The 20562-nt window shown below is 41.3% G+C and overlaps 1 protein-coding gene across 1 annotated transcript; it reads left to right on the top strand.

Moving 5' to 3' along the window:
- The first annotated feature begins 1456 nt into the window (after positions 1 to 1456).
- Positions 1457 to 19892, top strand: TMEM128 (transmembrane protein 128). Its single transcript, XM_053256965.1, has 5 exons — positions 1457 to 1691; positions 4567 to 4708; positions 9243 to 9404; positions 15623 to 15731; positions 15842 to 19892. The coding sequence occupies exons 1-4, from the start codon at positions 1481 to 1483 to the stop codon at positions 15720 to 15722; spliced, it is 615 nt and encodes a 204-aa protein (XP_053112940.1). The 5' UTR covers positions 1457 to 1480; the 3' UTR covers positions 15723 to 15731; positions 15842 to 19892.
- The last annotated feature ends 670 nt before the right edge of the window (positions 19893 to 20562 follow it).

Here is a 20562-nt window from a genome sequence, read left to right as displayed (position 1 = left end):
TAAAATATCTTTACATCCTAAAGAGAAGGCTCCATAAATCCTAATATTGACTTAAAATTAAAATATGTCTGAAGTTATATATATGATCTACAATGCTAACATGAAGACATTGAGAGAAACCTCCAGCAAACAAGGGAGAACAGATGGTGATAATTATCATACTCTGAAAGAGTTAAATGCATGTAGCATATTTAAATAAGTGATCTTAAGCACACTTAATTCTGTGCTGGATTGTGGCCAATAGGCAGAACATGCTTCACAGTGTTGTTATGAGGATAACATGAGAGGGTGGAGACATACACAATGTGCACTGCTCTGAGTTGCTTTGAAGAAGGAAAGGAAAAACCTGTTTAAATAAATCTGTGTGTGAAGTGCTTTGAAAGTATTATATAAATGCTAAGTATTATAGCTACTGCCTATCTGAAGCAAGACCATAAGTTGCTGAGTAAACAGTTGCTACTAGATCAAAGTTTAAAGATAGGGGAAAGTTTAAAGAGGGACATGTCTGAAACCTATCTTCTACAGACAGGTAAATTTTGGAAATAAGAGGAAGTTATCTTGCTGTATGGGACTGTGTGCTTCACTCTAGACATTACTTCTTACATGGAAGTCACATGCAGAAATTAAGCATTTCCTATGCTTGGTTCATTACATGCAATCAACACGTGCGTGCAGAGGTGGAGAATCCAGCTTCCTGCTGTGCATATTCATGGAACAAATAAATGGGATGTACTTTATGTTCATCACACAAGATTTATGCTGGTTTGTGTGAAGCATGCTGTGATGCCCTGGAATAAAGAAATTCCAGAAAGGTAATAATACCTTTATTACCTAATTAGCCTAGTGCAGCAAAACCAACCAAAAGTCTTGTGGCACCTTAAAAAACTAACAGACTAACCTAACTAACATAGGTTTTTATGAATGAGAGCCCATTTCATTGCTGCATTGTTTGATGCAGCCAGATTATCTATATTTAAACACACACATATACGGATACAGAGAGAAAAATAAACAGTGGATACACAAAAAAGTCATGAAATACAAGAGATATAATGCAGAAGTGTCCTTCGTATTTTATTCTATATTTTAATTGGTTTTTGAGTTGTTTTTTTTGCAGACCACGTTGATCTATGATAAACGGAATATACATAGCCATACACAAATAAAAAGTACATCCATGATATCGTGGAAAGCTCGGCTATATACAACAGTAGTGGCGATCACTCGCTTCCTAACTGTACTATGCTAATTTACTGCTTGTAGTGGGAGAGAAATCCATGCATTTGACAAAGTGGGATCCAGTCTAGGAAAGCCACAATCAATCTGTTAGTCTGTGACTCCACAATACATGTAAAGCATTTTTAAGGACACAGTCCTCCTTAATCAGTCCCATCAGTATGACTTTACTCGCGAAAAAAACCTGCCTAACACCAACATGAGCTCAACCACAAGGGAAGCCCCTTCCCGCTCAGTGGCCAAGATGCGGCCCGCCCGCCGCATCCACATCTCCTTCCGGTTCTACACTCGTCACTTCCGGAATTCTCTCGTCTCTTGTACCAAAATGGCGGAGAAGCAGGTGACGGTAGTGGAGGAGGCGGATTCGGTGCAGCCGTTCTTGCGGCTGCGGCGGCAGCTCGGTGGCCACGAACCTGAGCCTCGCGGGACGCAGCAGGAGCCACTGCGGGCGACTAGTAGGTGCCGTTGGTGAGCCCTCGGAGAGGAGGTGCAAACCGGCCAGGCTGTGTTGGTCAGGTAGGGCTGCCCTGCTGAAGGGGCAAAGGAGGTCCTTGCCAGTGTTCCCCCTAACTGGGATTCCCAGATGTTGTTGACTTCAACTCCCAGAATCCCCAGCTGCAATGGCTTTTGCTTGGAGATGATGGGAGTTGTAGTCAACAACATCTGAGAATCCCTGTCAGAGGGAACCTTGGTCCTTGCCAGTCCCAGGGATTCATCCAGGAGGTGGCTGCAATGCCAGCACCCACCCTGAGATGTAATAAGACCATAGGGATTTGCCTATGGCATTTAGAAAATGCTTGCTGAGTGTTCAAAACTCTTCAGCTACATTCTCTAAGTATTTCTTACATATATCATCCTTCTAAACTAAATCAGTACTATTGCAGATGGAGGGGGGCGTTGCTGAGAGAATGGTAGCTTGTCTAAGATTTTGCACTGCTCTTGGCTTAGAGTGCAGCTTACCGCCCTGAGCTATTTGGAAGGGCGGTATAGAAGCGGAAATAAATAAATAAATAAATAAATAAAAAACTTGCACCTGTCATAGTAGCTGCCCTCCAACTTGGTCAGGCCCCGTGGCATGCTCTGCTCAGCAAACAAGAATGCATTGCGGGGCTGGTAGAGTCAGGGCTGCTGTGGGTGGCAGCCTTGCTCCGCCAGTGGCAGCAACTTGGAGATTTCCCACTGCCTGGAGTGCGGCGCCCACCTGTCACAGTGGTTGCCCTCCAACTTGACCAGGCTCTGTGGTGCACTCTGCTTGGCAAACCGGAGTGCACTGCAGGGCTGGCTGAGTCAGAAAGTGGCTGTGGCAGGTGATCAGATGCTACCAGAAAAAAATTGCCATAATTTGCATATCTTCATATGCATTATACAAAACAGTAAACATAGCTTATAAATAAGCAAGCAAGCAAGCAGTTGGATTTAACATAGTGGATAACCTGAGATCACCTTACAGAACAAGTTAGTAAATGAGAGCTTTATTCCTGTGTGGAAAAATGTGCTGCCAGTAGCAGCAGCATGGAGATTTCCCACTGCTGCTGGACTAGAAGGCAGCTCCTGCCTGTTGCAACAGTTTTATCCAACTTGGATGGGCCCCAGGGTGTGTTTTGCTCAGCAAATTAGAGCACACTGCAGGTCCGGTTGCGCTGGAGGGTGACTGCTGTGGCAGCTGAAGTGGTGGCAGCACAGATATTTCCCACTGTGACTGGCCCAGGTCATTGCTCCCGCCTGTCACAGTGGTTGTCCTCCAGCTTGACAGGACTCTGAGGCATGTTCTGCTCAGCAAACCGGAGCGGGCCATTGGGCTGGCTGAGTCAAAGGGTGGCTCAGCAGGGGCGTAACAAGGCTGGAGTGGGCCCAGGGACAAAATTTTAAAATGGGCCCCTCGCTGATACACACTTCACAATATATAGTCATGTGACTTGCCTCTGGGGGGCCCCTCGAGGCGTGGGGGCCCCCAGGCAGCTGCCTCCCCTTGCCTAATAGTAGTTACGCCCTTGGGTGGCTGCTGTTGCAAGCGGGAGCTGTGCTCCGCCAGCAATGGTGGCATGGATACTTTCCACTGCTGTGAGCCTGAACACCACTCCCATGTGTCATAGTGGCTGTCTGCTCAAATCAGCAGAACCCTGCGGCACACTCTGTTCAGTAAACCAGGGCATGCCACAGGCTAGCTGAGTCAGAGGGTGGCTGCTTTGACTGGCAGTAGTGGGAGGGGGCTTCTAGGCAAGTCCACTCCTCTTGCCTAGTTTGCACCACACTTATGGTGGATTGGTCATCTGAATGGTTTGTCATGAGTAGAAGCCTCAGTTTGGGAAATCACTGCTCAGTCTCAATTTGAAAACCTTTTGAAGTAGTGTGCAAAAATATGGCTTGAGTTTGTGGCAGCTGGGGGTGGGGGGAGCCCATTTCATCATTAAAAGTTGCATTTGGGCCAAGAAAACCAAGTGGCCAGTTGTGTGAACTATTTTGTCATGCCGTGTGTTAGTATGTGCCTTGGAGTAAAGCAATCTCTGAATTTTGTTATCCTACTATTTGCTTTCAGTTTTATATAAGAAATACGCTTTTTAACTGAATAGTGAAAAATGCCCACTTTCTGTCAAATTCATTATGAGTTCCCAAACTTCTGATATAATATTTGTTTGAGGGTTAATTTTTTTTTTAATATAGCTGTAGAAGGATGGATTTATTTCTGGTTTGCCAACAACATAATTAAAGAAAGGAATAATAATAATAAAGGTGTGGGGGCTGGGGTCGGGAGGGGAGATTCTGATTGGAACATTGCTTTTAGCCTTCCTTATGGCTCTTAAGAACCAGGCAAATAATTGTACTGTTGTACTGAATGGGTCCTAAAGTGATTTCTCTCTCTCTCTCTTCCTCATCCTCCCCCCTTAAGGCAAACAATTGTTGAGAATTCCTGGAAAAATAGGATTGTACACTGTATAAATATAATAAACCAGAGATGTTTTTAAAGGTTTAAAAATTCTGCATTAATTAAGGAATTGTGGAATAATATTTTTACTTCAGTGCTTGAATCTAATTCATCAGTGCATGGGATATTTTTAAATTGTGCCCTGAGTGCACACCTTTCTATGCACACACCAGAAATTTAGTATGACCAAGGGACAAAAATGGCATGCTGTAGAATGCCCATCGTTAAGATGAATGGAATGTTAAAAATGCATGTACAGTATATTTGAAGGACCCTGGGTGAGGCACAATGCATCACTTTGCAACAGAGAATGAATTAGAAGGTTGAAGTGCTTCACTTTACGTGTCTAACATTATGCTGCATTTAATGACTTATACTGGAATAACTGTGGTGTTATTTATTTGTAGTTGAATCTGCAAGCATAGAGAAGAAGGAGAAGCCTCTTCCCAGACTTAACATTCACTCTGCATTCTGGATATTGGCATCAATTGCTACTACGTACTATGTTGAGTTTTTTAAAACCGTTAAAGAAATTATTCAAACAGATAGGTAAGGAGATTTTAATTTTATAAGAAAAGGTTTTGCAATCTTCATGTGAACAAAAATATGGTGTGTAACCTTTACATATTACTGTAGGTATCATTTGATATGAATATTTACTGTCATTACTAGAAGATTAAATGTGTGAAGAAACTTCTCCCCCTTTTGGGGATTGTGTACAAGATGTTTCCAGTGTACTGTGTTCTAAGTAATATTTGATATATTTGAGTAGGAGAATGCAATGTGGTAAATGTAGATAAAGCTCTCATGATTTTTAGCTGCTGGACATTTTGAGAGTCCTGTTATAATAGAAGTTATAAAAAGGCAAATACAATAGTTTTCTCTGAATAAGTTTATTTATGCTGTGCTTTGAGACAACCTTTGTATGCATATACATAAAAAGTGTGTATGCATATATATATATATATACACACATTAGGAGGTATGTATCACAGTTGCCAACTTGTTTTCTAAGCATAGCCTGATCATGGTTTACATAAGAAGGGGGAAGGATTGTGTCACTTTCTGTCATCAGCCTGACAACTTACATTAATCACTCATAAATTTACGACACTGTAGCCGGTTGTAAGTGCATCTCAGGTTTCAGCTTTACTGATAAACAATAGGTCTAAACACACAGTTAGTCCCAGAATACAGAAGCAAATAATCCATGCACAGAAATTCCAATCAAACTCCAATAAACCAGACCTTCTAGCCAAGTTTTAGAGGTCCATATTTGAGGGTCACAATATCTCAGACACACAAAGGTTGATTAGACTCATTGTCTCCAGCCGACTGCTCAGGGCACAAACTACAGAATTTATAGCCAACAGCCAGGTGCATACAATCACTGCTCCACCCCTGGCAGCTGCCACAAATTCAGTCTCTTGCTACCTTCTTGCTGATAGTCGGCTGCTTCTTCTCAGTTCCAAAATCTGCCATTGATGCTCTCTCGCTTACGTTCTCTGAGGGACAATAATTGCTCAACCTCCTGCTCAGACTCTGACTCTTCCTTCCAAAGACCATTCTGCCCCATTGGCCCCTCCTGTACCAACTGTTCACCCTGGCCCGTCTCAAATGCCTCCCCACTCGGATCACAGACCTGATCCTCCTCAGACGTCTCCCTGCCTCCCAGTAAGTCCACTGCCCCCTCCTCTTCCTCCTCAGGTGGGGGCATGACACTTTCCTCTGATAAAGCCACATTTAGTGCTTGCAGGGTAACAGGGAAGAGTCTAGAACTGTTCCTTTCCCATACTGCAGCCTGTTAGAGAGACATTATGCCTCTTCAGGAATACTTAATCTGAAACTGCCCATCCTTCCTCCTCGATCCGCCCGTTCTTACCATACTATGCGCCCTAAAATGTGCCAGTAGGCATTGCTGTTACCAGAGGTGGTGGAGCTTGTTTGTCATTTGTACAGGTTTGAAGGTACTTCTGCAGTGCCAGCAGCAAAACAAATACTTGAACATCACATGCATATGGCTTGACAGGTTTAGCTTAGAATGGAGGGTCTGGCTGTATGCCAGCAGCTGAAGGAAGATTGAGCTGAATCTTTCCTTCAGTCTCCTAAATTGTTGCAGATGGGTACATCAGCTTTTAGGCTTCTTTCTCCCCTCTTTTTTTTGTGGCATTTATCTCAATTTTCTGTTTAGCATTAACTATGATTTGCCTTGTTATCTAATGCTAGTTTGTAAAGCAAACTATGCATAGCATTTGCCTTGCAAATTATAATGAGAAATGTTGGTTTGGATCGCAAGTAGTACCTCGAAAGAAGCTCTGTTTATGCAGTGGGGAGGGGCGATTGTTGCCAGTCTACTCTACCGCCACCTTACCTCTGCAGCCTCTGTCCCTTGACAATCTACTCCTGAGGATCCTTGAATCGGGTGTATTTTATGCGGGTTCAGGGCTGACGAGGGTAGATAGCCTTTCCCATTGGACAAAGGGAACTTCATTCACTTGTGGAAAAACTGGTTGGAATCCAACATCATTGTTTTAAAGTGGGTTTCTGATTCTGGTCCTGATTTGGCATTAACCATGGCAAGCACTAACCATGGTTAATGCCAAATATGAGAGAGCTGTCACTTGAGGGTGGAAGAAGCAAATGTCAGCCCACCAGAACATTTTGCATGGACTACCTTATCATTTGAATTAGCTGAATACACTTTTTACACCAGAATATGCATGGAGAAAGCTGGAATAACCCCTCCTAACTTGGCAAAGAGGCACCTTTTAACGTGGTGATTCTCTCTATTTAGCAGGGGGAGAATAACTGGCCCTATCCACCCCCAGCCCAGTATCTCCAGTGACTGTTGCTTGTGTCTATATTATGTTTCTTTTTAGATTGTCAGCCCTTTGGGGACAGGGATCCATCTTATTTATTTGTTATTTTTCTCTGTAGACTCTGTAGTGTGAGCGGAGTGCATGAATGAATGAAAATCTCTCTCTCCCTCACCCCCTCTCTCTTGTATTTTTAGAAGATATTCTGAATAAATATTTGCCACAGACCTGCATGATGGGCAATCCTGCCTGCCACTCTCCCCTCTTCCTCCCATTGTACAATCCTTATGGGGCAGATCCAAGCTGCTCCTCAGTAAATACTACTTTAAATTGCGATGAGGCAATAGCTTGGGAATCTAGTTGTTCATGAAGAAAAAAAATCAGTAAGGTTGCGCCCATGGGGCAGTGGGGCACAGTCATACAGCCACTCCACCATGATCACAGTTTGGCCCAGATATGTTCACCACAGCCACTTTGGTTGTGCCTATAAACAAACTGTGAAATGGAGCCAATTACACACAAAATATAAAGGTTTTATACCAGTTTAACTGTCATGGGTTCTTCCACAAAGAACCCTGGGAATTGAAGTTTTGTGAGTGTATTGACAACTCTGTGGTAGAGAGCTCAAGTTCCTCCTCGCAGAACTACAATTCTTATCATTACCTGGGGAGAGCAAATAACTGTTTAAGCCCCTTTAAGCCTGTAGTGTAGCACTGATATGCTCTTGGGTTTAAGTGCTGATTGCAGTGAGAGACATCTAAAGAGGTCTCGGATGATCTCATGGGGGAAAAGGGAGCTTGCAGGGTTCCTTGCTGTTTTCCCACTAGACGGTCTGGTTGAAGGGGGAAACAGAGGAAATTACTCTCCTCTTTACCTTCCCCTCCTCCACCTTTCTTTCCCCTTCAAACCAGGGATGATCTTCTAGGGTTGAGCAGACTTTATCAGCTACTTGCATCGGAATCTGAACGACTTCTGCACCCCAAGTTGCAGAAAAGCAGGAAGGAAGTTGGCTGCTTTGCTTTTCCTGCAGTTTACAAGAAATGAGACCAAACAAAATATTCTTTGCCCTACTCCCTCACCTCTCTCTCCCCCTTGCACTCGCTCCCTCGGCATAGCCAAGCGCTTGGAAGGCATCCCCACCCCGCGCTTCCCTTGTGCTTTTGGGTTTTCAGGACGTTTGCAGAATTTAGCAAGCACAGCACAGACACACACTCACACATAAAACAACACACAGAGACCCAGTCTCTACGAATGTGCTCTCCATTCTCTATGCGCACACGAAACTCTTCCCGCTTTGCTTTCTCTTTCTTGAAGAACTTGCAATCCAAGCTCTCAGAGAGCCCCTGGCTGCCACTGCAGCCCTGCTCAAGCTGCAGCCCTGCTCCTTGCTTTGCAGCATGCGCTGCTCTACTCCTTCCCTTGCACACTGCCTGCCTGGCTCGCACGATGCCTCTGTGTGTGCACCACGTGCTTCTCTGCTCACACTGTGCAGGTGCTCTGTGGCCGGTGCCTGATGTAGCCCAGCGGTGGAGAAGCAACTTGGGTGTCAGGCCGCTCAACTCACTCACTCCTGCTCTCACCACCACCACCACCACCCCTAACAGGCCGTGGGGCAGCGGGAGGGCAGGTGTGGGGTGGTGGCAGGCTTCTGGGGAGGCCCCCCCCAGGACATTTAGAGCCTGCCTCCCGGAGACAGGAAGCCATAGACCAGTGTCCCAAGGCCCGGGGGAAAGATTGCCTCTGTTCACATAACCCTGTAAGTTGGCCTTGGGGGATGCGTGAAGGCCGATTGCACCTACCTCCCCCCCCCCAGATGTTCCTGTTTGTTCCCTTGGCCATGTGGCTTGTGTGCCCGCACGAGCGGCACTGCCAGGAGCCACACAGCCGCCTGGAGCCCAGCCTCCAGAAATCCCATCATGCACTCCATGAGCAACACAGTGCACTGGGGGATTTCCCCGCTGCTGGGTGTTCTAGCTGTTTCGCTCTGGTTGCTTGGGGTGCAGGCAGCCACACAACAGGTAGTGGGGTAGAGGCGCACTTTTACCTTCAGTAAAAGCCTGGGTAAAAAACTCGAGCTACCCAGTGGGGCAGAACCAGGAATTGCGATTCTGGCACTCCACAGAGCAGCCCTGTCCAGGTAGGGTTGTGCAAGCCTGAGTGTGGCTGCTCATGTTAATGCCCTCACTTATTCATACAGATCAGACCTTAATATAAAAATTATAAGATTCTGAAATTAATGTTGTTAAATCACTTTCTTTCTCTTGCAGTTGGTGGTTTCTATTTGGCAGTTGTTTGCTGGTTATCAGTTTGTCCGTGGCCTTTTATTGCATAATATATCTTGAGTGGTATTGTGGAATTGAGGACTATGATGCCAGTTATCCCACATTGATACCTATCACAACTGCTAGTTTCATTGCTGCCGCAATTTGGTAAGTTTGTTGCTGCTCATTGAGTTACATTGCTTTTCTAGACTAGCATTTCTTTTAAAGTCTGTGATGATTTATTTATATAAATTCTACTAGTTCACTTTAGTTAAAGTTCACTTCAGTTAAAGTGAACACCTAACACTTTGTTGCATGTGGCATAAGTCCAATACATGAGAATTGTGCTTGCAGTGGTGAGGGAATAATTTTTCATTCCATCTTACTTAAATTTGTGTCCTGTTTTTCCACAAAGGAATTTCCCCCAAATGATCGCAAGTCTATTGCAGTACATAAAAAATGCTATAACAGACAACAGTACATACAAAAACATACCAGTATTTCAATAGAAAGTAAAGGCATTTCATTTAAACAAAACTCATTCAATAATAATAATCTCAGTAGTACACTAAATATTTCAATGGCATTTCATTACAATAAATCAAGATCAATAAAGAATGAAGCCAAAATAAATATAAAGGGAATTATAAAGCAGCAGCAGTAGCATAAAATAATACTCTACTTAGCAATAAATAAAATATCAATAGTGCTTAATAAATTCATTTTTTTAAATATTAGCAGCAGAGATATTTTACAGCTCTCATGGAAGAAAGGCTGATGAGTTTTTCATAACCAAATACTAACATTGACAGGAAGTCTCCCCATACACCAAAGGCTCCTTCCTTTCCCTCACCTCCACTGTCACCTGGGATGCTACTAACCAAGAAACGGCCCATTTTAGATTATTGATGTAAATTAAGTTTCCTATTGGTGCTTCATCTATTTTTTTCATATATTAGACACACAAATGGTTAAATCTAAGCAATAAACTTAAATTTAATTTAGAACTTATTTAATTTACCTGTGGGTAAATATTCATACTTTGAGAACTGAGGAAATTAAGTCAAGTGTTATAACGATGGCACAAAATATCATACAGGTGGCCATTGTAATTCACGGGAGTTCCATTCACGCCTAAAGGTGCAAATATGGAAACAGCAAATAACGAAATTTTGAGTCAATGGGAAATGGGGAAGGCTAGGTTCCTAACCCTCCTATCCCCCCCCAAAAAGAAAGGAGGCCAGAAATAAGAGCAGAAAAGGACAGTAGCTTATTCCCCAGGTCTCCAGCTCTGTCTTCCAGAGCCCCCCAAATGGTCAAATATTCACCTTTTTTTAAAGAGCCACAAAATGGCTCTCAGCTGGAAAATGGTGATCATAAATGACATTGGAAGTAATTTCTGTGTCGTTCCCGACCAATCAAAACCACAGATAGGTGAATTTCACTTATTTTTCTACCTGCGGATAATGAAACTGGATCTCTAAGACCCTCTACATAAAATCGTGGATACGGAGTCCATCGATAATGAGGGCCACCTGCAGGGTGGGTGCAAGGGTGCAGTGGCACCCCCTGTGAATTTGGATTGAGATTGGCAGTAGCATCGACAGTAGCAGAGTCAAAAAGGGAATAATCCTTTATGCTGTTAGTTCTGCCGTCTCCCAGCAGGAGCCTGATTGGTTTGACTGCAGTCTTGTGCTCCTCCCCCACTTGGCATTTGAATGTAATTGCAGAATGAGGAAGCCACAAGGAGGAACTGAATGAGAGGTGGAAGCTGGCTGTTGGGCTAGTCTCCCAACAGGAAAGTAAAACATTAAGAAACCCAACCCTTATCTGTTTTATTTGTGTGGGATTTGTTCCCCTTGCTTAAGCCACTGAGCCCTTTACGATTGGGTGAAAGGGCTCAAAAGGGGTAAGGGGAGGAAGCCTCGAAATGCTTACGTTCCCCACAGACTATTTCCCTGCTGTTGCTGGGTGGCAGATTGCCTGCTCAGAAGACTGCCAGTTGCTCCTGGAAGCATGGAGGTTGTGCGGCCGGGAGGTCCCCAGAACTCCCATAATGTACTGCGCAAGTGTGCGGTGCATTATGGAGATGGTTTTGGTGCCGGCTAGGAGGCTGCTGGTGTGTGAGTGCCTTGTGAAGCCATGCAGCACCGACACACAATCTGTTATTCGGGGTTAAGGCTGCGCCCTTAACCCTGACTAAGTGGTAGGCTTCCTAAATGGGTGCATCGCCACCGGGAGCCATATGGCTCCCGGCAGTTTACACGTGCAGCAAAGATTGGGCTTAGGCAGCAAAGCCCAATCTTTGCTGTGCATGTGAATATCCTCGCTATGTTTCTCTCCCTCCTCCATGAACCGTGTATGCGAGAAAAGTCCCATCCCCACTTGAAAACCTCCATTTATGTGTATGCTCCAACAAAATGTCTCTGTTCTTGTTTTTGTTCCTGCCTTTTGGCTTGCTGGCTGTTGAGTTTGAAGATATTAAACTGCTTATCGCTCTAACCTGGTCTGTGGGGTGTTTTTTTGCGGGGGGGGGGGCGGTTTCCTTGTGTCTTAGTACTATAAATATGTTTAATAATAAATATATGCTGATTTTTAGCAACAATGTTCTCAAAATAGCTTAAAAAGCAACATGTATGAGAAAATGGTTTCTCCTTATAATAATTAATATTTTATTTTGCTTTGTGCTTGTAACAGTAGTTCATATAAATAACTTACATATTGTCTTTTTAATAAGCTTGTAATGGACTAAAATAGCCCCACTTCTTGAAAGCATTTCCCCCTCCCTCACAAAAAGTCTATTTTTATGCACTTGCTTCAAAATAAAGCTTTTCAAATCAGATCACAGGAAACTCATTTTAAAAGCCACCTTGCCCTTGAAATGCTTTCTTTAAATCTTAATAAATTTGGATAACTCCATATATGACATTCTGCTGTCCTGTTTGAAATAAAATTGATGGATTTTCATTCTTTAGTGCATAGACATACACTATGGTCACATTTGTTTTTTGTTTAAATGTAGTTTACCTAGAAGGTAATCAAACTGGACTGCTTGTTAAAAAGTGGGTGTAAAAAAATGCTGTTTGAATTTTTTTATGAGTTTACATGCTTAGGATTGGAATGCATGTGACTGAAAGTCTAATTTTTATATATATATATATATATATATATATATATATATATATATATATATATATTAGACACATCTATCTATATAATCTCTCTATATATAATGTACTAAGGTTGTATGTGGCAAGCCCCGCCCACACAGTGATTGCACCATGGTGATTGGGCAGTGTGGATTCCATATGCAGATAGGAAAGAGGGACGGGGAGGGGGCGAGTGAGTGAGCAAGCGACAGGGAGGGGGCGAGTGAGTGAGCAGCTGACTGAGCAGTAAAGAAGGGGCTGTGGTGGGGGGCAAGGAGAGCAACTAAATCCTAGCGCTCAAATGCCCTGTCTAAGTTCAGGTAGTATACATATATTTTATTATGACATATAGTATACATATATTTTATTATATCCTGTTTTTCTGCCAAGGAGTTCAGAGTAGTGTACATGTTCTTCCTCTCCACTTTTATCCTCACAACAATCCTGTGAAGCACGTTTGGAGGAGAGAGAGTGTCTCTTATCTAAAGTCCCACAGTGAGTTTGACTGCATGGGGAACGCAAGTCCCCCACTCTAATCACCTCACCACAGTGGTTCTCTACTGTGTGGGTACTGATTGTAGGGAAAAAAGGAGATTCATTTTTAGCAATGAAGCAAACTAGTGGGGAGGAGAGAATTGGACACCTTTAGAGAGCTTGAAATTGCTCAATTATTGAAATGGGGGTGTGTGTGCTGTGGGCCTCAGCCAGGCCCTGTGGGCCCAGGCCCTGGATCTTTTAAGTACCTAGCAACACCTCTGTAAGGGAGAGAAGACGGGAGAGTGGCAGGATTGTCCATGCAAAATCTGGTATTGGCAAGTGTGGTGTTCAGAATTTCTTCTAAAATGCACCAAAAATATATATATATATATATATAAACCAATCTTTCCCTGAGTGTATTCTGGTGTAAAAAGTAGTGCAATCTGCTAATTTAAGTGGCAGGGCAAGAGAGGGGGGAAGAAAAGGAAGGAAGAGAGAAGGTGGTGTGAGGTGGGCGTGAGGCGACAGAAAGCGGTTGGTGCAAAACTATGTGTGGCCCCCAAGAGGTGGGTCACAATCCACCACTGGATCTGAGTGACACCCCTGGCGTAGTGTATTTGCAAGAGAAAGAAAATCCAAGCCCCAATATTTCTATAAATGGGGGGGGTCTTTTTATGAAAAAAATAATTCCTGTGGCACCCCCTGTTACTTCCTGCTGGATCTGCCCCTCTGCACCTGTTTTCTGTATTGTTATGGGCTTAATACTGGGGATCAGAAACTAGCAAGTCATAACATGCACTGAAAATCACCCAGGAAATTCTATCCTTATCTCACTAAAAGGATCATCCACTGTTTCTGCATGGGTAATCCTGTATACTTCTATGTTTATGCTTTTCCACCAGACTGTTTTTAAAAGAAAACATTGTGATAGTCAGGTGGACTATCTTTTGATGTGTTTAAGTTTAAGTACAGTCAGAACCAAATACAAAGATAAATGGAATAGAGATCTAAGAGATCAATTGCTTCAAAAAGAATGGAAACGACTTGATAAAAACAATCTAAAAAGTATTATGAATGTGTCTTTGCAGGAAGGTTTGTATAAGTTACAGTTTAGATGGTACCATTATGTGTTACATAACACTCACACAGACATCATTGCTGCAAAGATCTTGAAAAACCCAGTGTGCCACAGGGATGTAAAGAAAATATTTTCCTAGCCCCTTCAAAGAGTGAAGAAAGTAGTTGTGTACCAAATGCTGCAGCTAAAACAAAGATTGAGAACCACAGAAAAGGATATTTTGGTCATCCTAACTACAGTGTTGGCATTTTATGCGCTTCGTTTTAAGTAGACAAAACCTTGCCTCTTCCATCCAACCAACCCTATTGTCCCCAGTAGAGCAATGAGGACGTTCTCCGTGGTGGTGGTGGTTGTGTGTGTGTGTGTGTGTGTGTGTGTGACCTTGCCTCTGTTGTGAACACTACAGCATTGCCTCGCTCCTCAATTGACCGTCTGGAATGTCCTACCTGCTTTGTTCATTTGAGCATTCTTGCACAATCATAGAGGCCCAAGATAAATCAGGTTCTTAAACCTCAGAGGCCATATGTAAAGAACTGTACTAATAGCCTATGGTTTTAATGCATTGTGAACCTTGTCTTGTTTTGAAGTCTAGACAGAATTTGGCTTATTCAGACATCTTTTGATGCCTGCCTAAATGCAATTAGCAATAAGTGGAACGAATGGAGCATGCTTTCTGTTTTTTTAAATGTAAAGAATCTTATATTGTGCCTACTCTCAAGTATTTTGAATTTAGTTCTCATCCAGCTGTCAGCACTTGGATTATAAGAAGTGTTTTATATTTTGAGTGGCCACCATCTTGAAACAACATGGCAGATCAGCAAAAAAATATCCTCAGGATTCCCTAGGACCCCCTTCCATGTGTTGTGAATTTGGTTTGTATCCAACAGCACTTGCATAACAAAAATATGTTTTCTTTTGTTTGAATACCTGCCATCTTGAACCACTGTATTTACCTGAACCCAAGAATAGAGTTTTTCCATGTTTTTTGATATTGGAAATCAGGAGGTCTTTTGTGTAAATTCAGGTATAACTGTATTTAACCTCTATGGTATTATGGCAGATCAGCAAAAAATAATACCACCCCCATTGGGATCTTCTAGGACCATGTACTATGTGCTATAAATTTGTCTCTAACTGTAAATGCAAAAGTTATTAAAAGAGAACAAAGGAAAATAGATACGATGATCTCATAAGACTTCTTCCCTTTGGAAAGGAGGCTAACGTGTGAAAAGGTCATAATGTTGAAATGAGATAGAATGGCTTGTAATGAATTCCTCTTCCATTAAACAATATAAAACAATTTATTTTCTAGTAACTAATCCATTATAGAATACACATGTGGAAAAAAGATGATTGCAGGGGAGTAATGGCAGGAGAGAGGGCATGCCCTCAACTCCTGCCTGTGGCTTCCAGCAGCATCTGGTGGGCCACTGTGAGAAACATGATGCTGGACTAGATGGGCCTTGGGCCTGATCCAGCAGGGCTGTTCTTATGTTCTTATTCTTCTGTCATTCAGATTTTAATGGAAATGGAAAGAAATGTATTCATAAGAAAGTAGTGTCATTGCAACATTTCCCCCTTCATAATTACCCCTTTAAGCGTATGATGTACATTATGCTACATTTAGAACTGCTGACAATACATTAAAACTACTTTTTTTTTTTCTTTCCCTCCAACTCCAGTTTTAACATTTCATTATGGCCTGTGTGGTCTTTTCTCACACCTCTGGTGCTTTTTACCCAGTTTATGGGTATTGTGATGCTTGTGTCTCTCCTGGGTTAATCCTTTATGGTAAGATATTGTTACTATATTTTTAAAATAAAGTAAAGTTTATATTTACATATGAATAATTCTGTTTTGAATGTTGCAATTTGTTTTATAATGTTTTTACACTCTTAAAGATTCGAGAGAATTTGAGAAGAGAATTCCAGTTGATTGCCTGCAAGACTAGCCTGTCAGCTAGCAAAACATAAAGATCCAACACCGAGTCTTCAATCAGTAGATTTGGGACCATTAAGAAATCAGAGTTTTAAGCAAAGTGATCAGACTAAAAGAGGACTATTATATTAAGAAACATGCTGCTGAATTTTGAGGAATAGTTGCTAAAATTTCAAAAGACACTTAATGAATAAGACAAAATCAGTATGAATAATTTACCAATTTGATGAAAACGTGTTTTCCTCTTGTGTTTGAAGAGCTAAATTTTATTTTTATAATATTCATATAGAGTGGTAAATGAACCTTCTGCATATTCTTGTGCAGTTTTAGGATCTGGTGGAAACTAAACTCAGTGCATAGAGTTTTGTTGTTTTTATTTTGATCAACCAATATCCTGCTTCTTTCTTCAGTGGCATTAAGGTGACACATACAGGTTTCCCAAGCAGTCGTGGTTTGGGGTGGGGTGCAAAACGGGCACTTGCACAGCACCTTGCACTTTAGCCCCAGCCCCCATCTTGTACATCTCTTAATGAGTGAAAAGTTAATATTAACTTTTAGTTAATAATATTAACTAGAGATATACACATCAGGCGGTATTAAAATATGATAAATAAATAAATAAATAAAATATGCACTTTAACAACTCCTATCACATCTTTTTAGATTTTATTTCTTGCAACTTGTTTTGTGTTAATAAAAGTTAGGGGTGTGTTGTTTTTCCAGTTTTGAAATAGAAGAAAAAATATCTTACTGTAGTTATACATGAAATATTGGTTCTTAATTGTGATTTCTCTGGTAGATGTCAAGAGAAAACATATTCCCATGACCACATGTGTTTACCAGCCAGTCATTAGAATTATCTAGTTAAATTTTCAGCTGTTAACTTTTAACATCAACTAGATTTTTTAAAGGTTAACTTAAACTAATTTTAAAAAGAATTGAATGGCCTTAATTTACAAGTGTATAAGACTATGAAAGGAATTTTGTGATACAATTCTTTCAGAATTCTGGACATTTTTAGATTAGTATCCTTAACAATCATTTCATATTCAAAGACATGCAAAATACTATTTCTTTATTGAAATGTGTATTTTTAAAAAATGTATTAAAAGAGACCTTTTGGCTTCATCCCATCCCCCCCACCCCCTGGTGAGGGGGTAAACATTTTAAAATGTTCTATGCTACCTCCTGGCTCAGGCAGCCTAGTCCTCAAAGCCACCCCTCCCCCTTCTGTGCCTCGAAGCTCCATAGCCCTCTGCACATGCTTAGAATAACTGTCTTCTTTATTCAGAATAAGCCACTTAATGGCTCAGTGGGGAAATGCTTGACTATCAAGCAAGAGGTTGCCAGTTCGAATCCCCGCTGGTACATCTATACCAGGCAGCAGCGATATAGGAAGATGCTGAAAGATATCATCTCAGACTGCGCAGGAGGAGGCAATGGTAAACCAAATTTGGTAAACCAAATTCTACCAAAGACAGCCACAGGTTTCTGTAGTCACCAGGAGTCGAAACCGACTCGACGGCACACTTTACCTTTATTCAGAATAATCCAGGGACTATTTCAAAGAATTAAATAATATGATAAAAACTTATCTGAGATGTTGCCTACCATGAAAAATACTATTTATTCATTATAATACAAGCATTCTCTCATCTGCCCATATAGGACACTTGTTGAGTAGCAGGGGCTTAGTTGGCTTTTACAAAGCACTTCACATGGAGAGAGTGAAAATGATCTAACATGTATAAATAAACCTGTCTAAAAATGCAAGGCTCTTTAGCTTACCAATTCCAACCTCATATAGTGAAGTGTGCCATCGAGTCGGTGTCGACTCCTGGCGACCACAGAGTCCTGTGGTTGTCTTTGTTTGATAAATGATAAACGAGGAGTTTATCATTGCTGTCTCCCATGCTACACTATTTCACATTTATTCTCACTGTACCTGTAACTGAAATTGAAATTGATTTTAAAAAATTATCTGCTCTCTTTGTCACAACACTTAGTAAAGTTGCCACTGATTTCAGTTGAACATAAAATTGGGAGATATTTGGATTACAGCGTTAAAATTTTTTTCCTAAATAGGATACCAGGGAATAATTTGACTCCTAAATGATTAATCAGTGTAACACTGTTTATCAGTGAACTGGCTGACACCAATTTGAATCCAATCTGTCTGGATATGATGTGGTTTTGAGAGTACCATCTTCTGTATGCAACTCCATGTTTCAGAAAAGAAAACAACTTTTCAACTTATTGTGCTACCCCCGATTTGCTGGTTCCACAGGTAGTTTGTTCCTCTGATATCAGTCACTGTATAAATCCAATTCTTGCTGATTTCAATAGAGACTTTCAAGTTAACTCATTCGGACATAATTGGTACCTATTTAAATCATTATTTCCATATAAAATTCTCTGCCTGAGAAAGTATTTCCTAACAAATATAAAATAAATGGCTTAAGTACAATAATAGTTCATAATGATAAGTAAATCTAAGATGGTATGTAATTCAACTCAATACAAAATCTCTCATAACCTCCTGAATACATAAACCATAAATTCTAGTGCTACCGACACAGTCTGAAATGTTTAATGAAAAAAGGCAATGGTCCTTGAAATAACAACCTGTTGCTTGTTTATATAAAGTATTGCTTCTCTGAAAGAAAAATGGCTGACATGTTTCAGTGACAAGCAGGATGCCAAGTTGAAATAATATTGAGATTAGTTATATAGACATGTAGTTCTGGTTGCCATGCTGATTCCAAAGTAGTACATAGAGGATGTTGCTGATGGGGAATAGTAAAGGTTTTTAATTTCATGGACACTTGCTGACATATTGTGCAAGGATAAGTCAGCCCAATAATGTTGCATTTACTCAAGTTGTGCAAATAATATGCAAGACAAAACCCATTGGAAATAGTAGACCTAAAGTAAAATGTGCAGTCAAGTCAGTGTCGACTCCTGGCGACCACAGAGCCCTTTGGTTTTCTTTGGTAGAATACAGGATGGGTTTACCATTGCCTCCTCCCATGCAGTATGAGATGATGCCTTTCAGCATCATCCTATATCGCTGCTGCCTGATAGAGGTTTCCCATAGTCTGGGAAACATAACAGCAGGGATTCGAACTGGCAACCTCTAGCTTGCTAGTCAAATCATTTCCATGCTGCGCAGTTATTCTGGTGTAGTGTCTGCACAATTTTTCTGTTTGGGCAACTTGCATACCTATGACATTACTGGACTGGCACACCCTTGTGTGATATATCAGGCCCTGTCAGCAAAAATTAGAAGGCTTTAGGCTTGGGTTCACCTCTAGTCCTATTTCTTACCTTTGTGAATAAAACATGTATTTGTTCCAATAAGATGCATCACTCTTACCTCCTTTCTCTCTGCTTGCACAACATAAATGGTAGTATTTTTCTTCTAGGATATCTATAAATAATAGCAATCTGCCCTCAGGACCTCATCCTCTGAATATGCAGCATAAATGTAAAATTCTACTTCCTAAGTAATAGACTTGATTCATGACCTCTGATGCAGAAGTTTCATGCCACAAGTATGAGTTCCAATGTGCATATGGAGATCTGAATAAGTATCTGAATAATTTTTTGCTATAATGTTGGAGTATCATTCAGACACACAGTTGGAATTTCCCCCAAACTGAAATGGAGGAGCAGCTCCCCACTTTTGAAAAGCATCATCTGTGCACTTAAGTCACATGGAACTTTGGTTTGGAGTGATCACATTTAAATATGGTGCATTAATATAGTAATTGAGGAATAACATTTTTACTTTAATGCTTGTGTCCAATTCATCAGTGTGTGGAATAGCTGGAGCTGGTTCAACAAGTGTCCACTGTGATAATTTGCTTTAGATTTGTATTTATTTGACTTATTGCTGTCTTAATCTCATGGACTTAAAGTGGCTTACATTTCCCCTCTAAATGCTAATAGTCCTGTACCGAAAGGCTCATTAAATAATAATCATGATGATTTTAATTACATAATGTAGAGCTACTAGTTGTATAACTTGGTACCTCCACGTGAACAACATATCCATAGCCACTCCATATCTTGTGATAAGTGCCGCCACGGGTACCCCATCACTGTAGAGGAATCAAATCATACATATAGTGACTCCAGGTGATCCCAGTGGGCCCTTACACTCTTGTGTTGGTTATGCAGAAGCGATAGCATTTGTCCAGCTCCAAATCTCATGCTCTCTTGCTTTGACAAAATGACTTCACAAGCATCTACAAAGTAGAAGAGAGTAATACAGCTGAAGAAAAGTGATATGTGAAATAAAACACACCTCTCCGGAACCTGGCTTTCAAACATTGTGCAATCATGAAATTATAATGGTGTTATGTCAGCCACTGGGGCAGAATCCCTTATTCCCAAGAAAACTTAAAATAATATATTGTACCAACTAGATTAAAGGTTGTGGAAAGGATGAAAATGCACTGTGTTAAAAATGCCTCTAGGTGATTTCAGAGACAGTTGATTTTGTGGTGCTTAACCATGTACAACAACACTTCCCACCTTTGTCATTACAAACTGAACCAGATATTTAGATAACTGGCTGTGAGGCATAAAGGTCAGTTGCTTTTAGAGATTGATTCATAGCTTGTCAGGGAATGTTATAGAGCTGACTTATAGCAAACATGACCACCTGTGAAATCTACAG

The sequence above is a fragment of the Hemicordylus capensis genome, chromosome 5, assembly GCF_027244095.1.
Source record: "Hemicordylus capensis ecotype Gifberg chromosome 5, rHemCap1.1.pri, whole genome shotgun sequence".
Taxonomy (NCBI): Eukaryota; Metazoa; Chordata; class Lepidosauria; order Squamata; family Cordylidae; genus Hemicordylus; species Hemicordylus capensis.
The sequence above is the reverse complement of the archived record's forward strand: the minus strand, read 5'-3'. Positions and strand labels throughout refer to the sequence as shown.